Genomic DNA, 7,032 nt, shown 5'->3' with positions numbered 1-7,032 from the left:
TGTAAACTAAGTAGCCCGCTGCTATGGGAATGCATGCCTCGGTTTAAGAACACTTTGGTTTAAGAATGGACTTCCGGATTGAAGTTCATAAACCAAGGTACCACTGTATACTGTTTCATAGCATTGCCAAGATAATCTAACAGACATGCGGCCAATAAGGGACAAAGCAGTGTCATACTGTTGCAATGCCACTTTCTCAACTCCTGTTTTTGCCAGAACCTTAAGTAAATACCAGAGTACAGTGCTGCCTTAAACTAGAAATCTAGGATTGCTCATACATAAACCCATTAGGTAAAAACATAAAATGTTTCCTTTTGAATCTTCTATAACTTAAGCATGCAATCACAACAGATTTTCTATTAAAGTTTATTTCCCCTCAATTTAAATACCATATAATAACTATTAGAATGTTATAACGCTAACAAATGCAGTTGTTTCAATTAAATTCAACAAAGATACTTTGCTTAAGTATGTTACGTACAGCAAAAGGTGACAGTATTTCATATTTTCATACCGAGAAGGAATTACTTTATGTATTCTGTATTAGAGAATACCCTTAATCCAGTGTCAGGTTAACTACCACCAAGCTAGTAATACATTGCATCTGCTTCACTTGCTCCCAGATTGAACAGCAAAGAAAAGCACCTATCCAAGTACTGTAAATTTTTCATCCTTAAGTTTACCAACTACCTTAAATTAGTGATCTACACTTTCAAAGTATGCTGCCATTTAATTAATCCTAAACCTAGTATACTCAAAATGATTTATGGTTTATTTCATACAGAGCGATTTATTCACATCACTACTTATCCAACATCCCATTTAACACTCTTTACCTTTGCCACACACCCAGCATTTTTTCCTTGAAAAAGCAAAGCTCCGAACCACAAATGACCTTAAGTCAAGTTGCAGTTAAGGGTGCGTAATATAAATTTGAGTATTAGCAGCAAGGTCAAATTATAGTTGGGACTGTTTTAGTAATGCTTCCAAACCTATCAAAGAACTTGCAGTCAATACATGCACACATTCCACATGGCTAGAAAACTGTGAGCAGCAATCAAATCCTAAATAATTACGGAAGAATCATGTGTTGTATTACAAGATCAGGGGGATATTCCCGATTCAATATTTGGTGGGATGGTTTTAGGATGAAGTGGATTTCAAGAGCTGGAATGCTTCTCGCTAAACTAGCATCAAGTCTCCAACCCTGGATTAGTGGAGGATACATGGGTGTAACTTGCTTGATCTGGCACAGCAGAGGCTAGTGTAAGCCCCTAAAAGGGGACATTCCAGGGGAGAAAGGCTGGATCCTAGGTTTGTTCAACTGTTAACGTGACACCGCAACACAGCATTAAACACTATGCTAAAAGCTAGCTTTCCTTCTGCAAGGTTTAGGCGGAGCTGCAGCGAGCAACCCCACTGCCGAGCAGGGTTTCGATCTGGTGCAAGTTTAAGTCGCTTTATGCTAGTTTCTTGTGCGTTTGTACTCACAGTAGCCTAATACGTACCTAAGCATACTTTATTTCAGTGTTTTTTATTGCAAAGGAAAATGTACTTTTAGTAATTAAGGAAAGTCTTAATTAAGAGTAATTAAAAAATTCATTGTAGCATTTAAAACTACTTTGGACATGGCTCCATCTTTTAGTGTAGTTATAAAATTAAGCTTACGTACATGGTAAATTTTATTATTTGAGGTACTCTCCATGGTCTAAATTGTGATTTCAACAATTTAAATTTTGGCTGATTGTAACTATGGTTTTGAGTTAAATTTACAAAGTTCCACAAAAGTACAGTGGTACCTCGGGTTAAGTGCCGTATTTTTCGCTCTATAACACGCACCCAATCATAACACGCACATAGTTTTTAGAGGAGGAAAATCCGTAGGCATGCCACCCATAGGCATTCCCTCCATAACACGCACAGACATTTCCCCTTACTTTCTAGGAGGAAAAAAGTGAGTGTTATGGTGCAAAAAATACAGTACTTAATTCGTTCCGGAGGTCCATTCTTAACCTGAAGCACCACTTTAGCTAATGGGGCCTCCCGCTGCCGCCAGGGCACAATTTCTGTTCTCATCCTGAAGCAAACTTCTTAATCCAAGGTACTATTTCTGGGTTAGCAGAGTCTGTAACCTGAAGCGTATGTAACCCAAGGTACCACTGTAAAGGCCTCTTGACAGTTTAGGACAATACAGTATCAGATACAACAAAAGATATAAAGGATGACCAGTATTTGCAAGTTACTATTTTTTCTTGAAGCTTGTAACAGCACTTTTTCTGCATATATTATGGAATTTAATTATATCCATGCAAATATCACACAGCATGTAATTATTGACTAAATCTTATGAACCCATGTGCTGAGGCAGTGGCTTCTAACAGCCATATCAAAGAACGAGAGGATATTTCATACCCCCATCCTGACATTCTCTCCTCACTCTTGACATAGGAAGGCTGCCAAGCATGTGCCACTGCTCCCATGTAATGTGTTTTGGTAGGTGCTTTGAAAAACTGGACTGGAAAACGTCCGATTGTTTCAGCTGCTGTGGCACAGCATCTATGGTAGATAATACATCAATTAAATTTCAGTAACAAATAAAAACACCTGTTTTGATTTTCGAGTACAAAGTTGGTGATTTATTTAACACTATCATTTACAGGTTATGCAAGTTGCTTGGTGTGGCAAAACTTTTACAAGGAGAATTTTGAAAACAGTAATTGGTATACCACAAACATGGAACAGTACAACCATGTTACTCCACTCAAACACAGCAAGCAATGGGAAACTATTCCATTGCTAACTGTTCTGTGTTGCTCCAGGACCATCAGCTGAGAAGGAAAGTTGTTCCAGGCTCTAGCCCCACCAACCTCAACAGGCCGGGACAAGTGCAATACCACTGACACACACAGCATTGCAACTTATCCCAACCTGTGTAGAAAGGGGTACAACCTATCGCTTATTCATTGATTTTTCACTGCCACAGTCAGTTTTGCATGGATTTGCACAGCAGAGTATCATACAGCTGGATGCAAACCTGCAAAACTAACCAGAGTACAGTGTTCAACAGACACATAGAAAAGCAGAACACAGGAAAAATCTGGGTGAAACTGAGGTTCTACAGCTTGTAGAACTTCAAGTGCTCCTAATGCAGTAGATTATGAATCACTACCTGCACTATAAGCACTTTAGCGCTACAGAAGCTGTTTTGACTGCTCTTCTGGAGACCTATGTTAACTTAAAAGTGAAATCATTAAAATGTTGATATGTAGACAATAACAGGCCACAATCAGTTTTGCATAGATTTGCACAACTACATTCTTCTTGTAGTGCAACTATGCAAAACTAACAGAGGACTGCAAAACATTACTAGATTTTTTATTCAGTGTGAATGACTAGGTGAAAATACAACTTCTTATGCCAGAAGGAGCACTTAGGGCAGTAGATGCTAATCTACTTCACTATCTGCACTAGATGCACCTTAGAACAAAAAGCAGTCACCATGTGGCGGCCATTACACAGTAACTTTCCAAAACCTTTGCTGCAGTTGCCAGCATAATGCTACAAGTGCCTTCACTGCAGTAGGTTCTATATATCACTACCTGCACTGTAAGCACTTTGACATTACTCTGGCATGAAGAGGATGTTCTCATTTCCAAAGCTTCACCTGGCAAAAAAAGAAAAAAAGTTCTATTAATATCCAGTATTAGCAGGTTTTTCAATAGTAACAATGGTAACAAATCTGCACCAGATGAGGCCTACCTCTGTTGGTTTTTCATCTACCACTCTCTAAACTACTAAATGATCATGAAGAACAATAATTCAGTTACCAAGATTAGAACTATGGCCAGCATAATGTGTAAGTAAAGTGGAAGGCAATTTTATCATAGTGGGATGCTGTTGATTTGTTTTAGAAAACAGGAGATTAAATAACCATGCATGAGCATGTTCTTACCAATGTGTATCGAGGCATTATTAAATAGCAATTGTTGTGAAACAAAGTGCTTAAAGACTTCAAAATCCCATAGCTAAAAGTCACTATCGACTTCCTGCTCCAATTGATATGAAATTATTTACACCTTACCATTTGAATTAAGCTGAAGCTTTTTTAAAGCAGTTGGGAGTCTGTAAGCTATAGTTTTCTCTGAGGATCAGCACATCTCTGTCTTTCGATAGCACAATGAAACCAATTCCCTCTTTCTTGGACATGTGCATGTTCCATTTCTCCAAGTACCCAGAAAGATGCAGCGAGTCGAAAGTTACCCCCTTAGACAAAGGGAAACTTTCCTCTTGGGGGGTGGGAAATAAAATAAAATGAAAATCTACGTCCCAAACTCCTCCACGGGCCCGCTACCGCGGAGAGAGAGCAAACAAAGCAGCCTTGAGCACCCAAAGAAAACAAAACCAAGGCTCACTTTCCCCGTCGCGTGTTTCCCCTCCCCCGCCCCACCGAGCCACAATGCGCACACGAGAGCCCGGGTCCTTTCTCGGAGAACTACCTGTTGGTAAAAAGGCGCGGGAGCCGCCGAAGGAGCGCGGCGGCGGCAGCAGCAGCGCGGGGTCCGCGAGGGTAAAGGTGGCGGGAAGCAGATGGGGAGCACAATGGCGCCCCCGAGCCGGGCCCGCGGCTTCTCCGGAGCTTGCACGTGCTGAGCCCGCGAGGTGCCTGGGCCCAGCAGGGGCGCCAGGGGGCGCTGTGGCGGCGGGTCAGGGCTCGGCTACTGGAGCGGCGTATTTTCCCTTTCTCGCGCGCCCCCTCCTCCTCTCCCCCCCCCCCCCGCGAGCCGGCCAGGCCCGCCGTCCCTTTACTTCCTTTATGCCCCAGGCCTGGGCCGCCCTCGCGCTGCTCTCCTCCGCCCCCTGTTCCCGAAGGGGAAACCAGCACGGCCCCCTTACCGCGCTTCTTCCCCCCCCTCTCCCGCCTCTTGGTCTCTCCCTCTTTCCCCTCTCGGGTGGTGGCGGCAACGGCGGCTCCCACATGGCCGCGGCCTAACTGGGAACAATCGGCCTCAGCACGCGCAGCCGCCGCCATGTCCCGGCCCCGCCCCCCTCGGCAACATGGCGCCGCCGCCGCGGCCCCGCAACAACCGCCACCACCGCAGGGCGACTTCGCGGCGGGGGAGGGAAGCCGTCCGCTCCCTACATCCCCCGCCGCGACCCTCGCCTCAAACACGCGCTCCTTCTCCGCGCCCCCCCCCCGTTTTCGGCGGGAACCGAAGGGAGAAAAGAAATAGCGTGAGAGGGAAAGCGGGCGAGGAGGGGGATTAAGCCGCCTCGCACGCAGCCCCGGCCAGGGCCCCGCTGAGGCAACGGCGCCGCCCCCGCCCCTCCCACAGAACAAAAGCCCACGCGGGGAAGCGCCCCCCACCCCACCCCCAAACTTTTGAACCGCGCTTGAGGCGGTTAACGGCCGCGTGGTGAGCTCGGCCGCTCCCCCTCCTCTCTCCCCCATGTGCCCGCTTTTGTTCCGAGGAGTTGCTCGGCCCGAGCCGGCCGGGCCGCCTCCTCCTCCTTCCCTCACCAGCCACTACCTCCATACGCACCTTCCCCGCTCGAGGTCCTTCCTCGCTCGCCGGACGCCCTGAGCGAGCGGCGAGGAAGAGAGGCGGCGGCGGCGGCGGCAGTTGCGAGCGGCCGCCGCGCGGCCTTTTCAAATCTCCCTCATTCCGGCCCCGCCCGCCCCCGTGCGCGCGAGCGAGGAGCCGTCGCGCGGGAGGCGCCGCCGTTACGCACGCAGAGAGAGAGAGAGAGAGAGAGGGGCGCGCGCGCGCCGCCTCGCCATGCGCTGCTGCTTCTCCCATCTCCGTCGCCGCCCCCGCCCCCCCTCGCGTTCGTTCGTTCCCTCACGGCCGCTTCTCCGGGCCGAACCCACCTCTTTCCAGTCACGGCCAATGAGGCAGAGAGCGCGCTTTCTCTCTCTCTCTATCCCCTCACGAAGAAGCGGCCGCCGCAGTAGCCGCCGCGCGGGCTGTGGCGCGTGAGGGGGCTCTCGCGTAAAAGGTGGTGGTGGGTGGAGTGGGGAGGGGGAGGAACACCTCACGGCCAACCGACCAACCAACCGCCGCTCCCGTTTTCCCCGCCCCACCCCCTCTCCCCTCATAGAAGTGGCGGGAAGGAGGAGGAGGGCGGCGGCATCAGGCGAGCTGGGGAAGGGGGGGGAGGAAGAGAGAGAGGAGAGAGAACCATGTGCATAAAAGCGGAGGGGGGGTGGAGAAATGAAGGGCGGCGGCTCCCGCCTCAACGTAAATATCCACAAGCCTCCGCTCCGCCCTCATTAGCATAGAAAACAAAGTGCTTCCGAGCGCCGCGGCGGCCAATCGGGAGAGGCCGCCCCGCCCACGCCCGGCGAGGCCACGCCCCACCCCTCCCCTCCCCCCCTCCTGTTACTACTTGCTACTATTATCGCCGCTGCGCCCGCCCTTCCCACGCTAAGGCGGGAGAGGCGATTCAGTGGCAGAAGAAGGCTATTGACTGCGCTCAAATAGCAGCAGCATCTTTTTTCTTTTGCTCCAGTGCAACATTCCCCAAGAAACGTGCCGGTTCCATGAATGAACGCAGATGCGAAAAATAAAAATAAAGCCTAGGCACATTCCGATCAAGAGTTGGAATCTGGAAATCGCAAACCCCTCCAGTTTTGTTTCCGCCCTAAGTTTCGAAGGTTTTATTCAATAATAAAGATGCTCGTGCTCCCAACTGCCAGCGATGCTCGAGCGTGGAAGCGTGGGAAACGAACTCCTGGCTTGGCTGCAGCATCTTTGCCCCGAAGCAGGCCCTCCTGGGTTAACTTCGCGATGGCTTCAGAAAGGCTTGCCGGTGGCCCGCAAAACTTGCGAAGGCTGCTGTGCAGTTGCTTTCGTAAAAAGGTCCTTCGGCGCACAACGGCCTTGCAAGCACGATCCTAACTATAACGCTACCTTAACTCCCTGGAAAGTGCATGAGGTTAGAGAGAGGGGTAGAGGTGGCTAAACCCGTTTATCCCAATGGCGCTGGGCGATCAGCATGTACGGCATGGCTTCCTTTTGGTGTCCGAAGTTT

At 48.9% G+C, this 7,032-nt stretch overlaps 1 protein-coding gene across 6 annotated transcripts; it reads right to left on the bottom strand.

Moving 5' to 3' along the window:
• Positions 1 to 2,283: 2,283 nt before the first annotated feature.
• On the bottom strand, positions 2,284 to 6,246 carry LOC128411938 (uncharacterized). 6 transcript variants are annotated; one of them, XR_008329975.1, is made up of 3 exons: positions 5,870 to 6,246; positions 3,600 to 3,664; positions 2,284 to 2,556 (listed from the first exon to the last, which is right to left on the bottom strand). XR_008329975.1 is itself a non-coding variant. In XM_053384563.1 (2 exons), the coding sequence occupies exons 1-2, from the start codon at positions 5,027 to 5,029 to the stop codon at positions 2,331 to 2,333; spliced, it is 759 nt and encodes a 252-aa protein (XP_053240538.1). In that variant the 5' UTR covers positions 5,030 to 5,326; the 3' UTR covers positions 2,284 to 2,330. The 6 variants fall into 6 exon arrangements, 1 of the variants encoding a protein (XP_053240538.1); XR_008329973.1 differs by lacking the exon at positions 5,870 to 6,246 and adding an exon at positions 5,541 to 5,845; XR_008329976.1 differs by lacking the exon at positions 5,870 to 6,246 and adding an exon at positions 4,082 to 4,142.
• Between the last annotated feature and the right edge of the window lie 786 nt (positions 6,247 to 7,032).

This window comes from Podarcis raffonei, chromosome 4, assembly GCF_027172205.1.
Source record: "Podarcis raffonei isolate rPodRaf1 chromosome 4, rPodRaf1.pri, whole genome shotgun sequence".
Lineage (NCBI taxonomy): Eukaryota > Metazoa > Chordata > Lepidosauria > Squamata > Lacertidae > Podarcis > Podarcis raffonei.
Note: the sequence above shows the minus strand (reverse complement) of the source record. Positions and strands in the feature narration are given on the sequence as shown.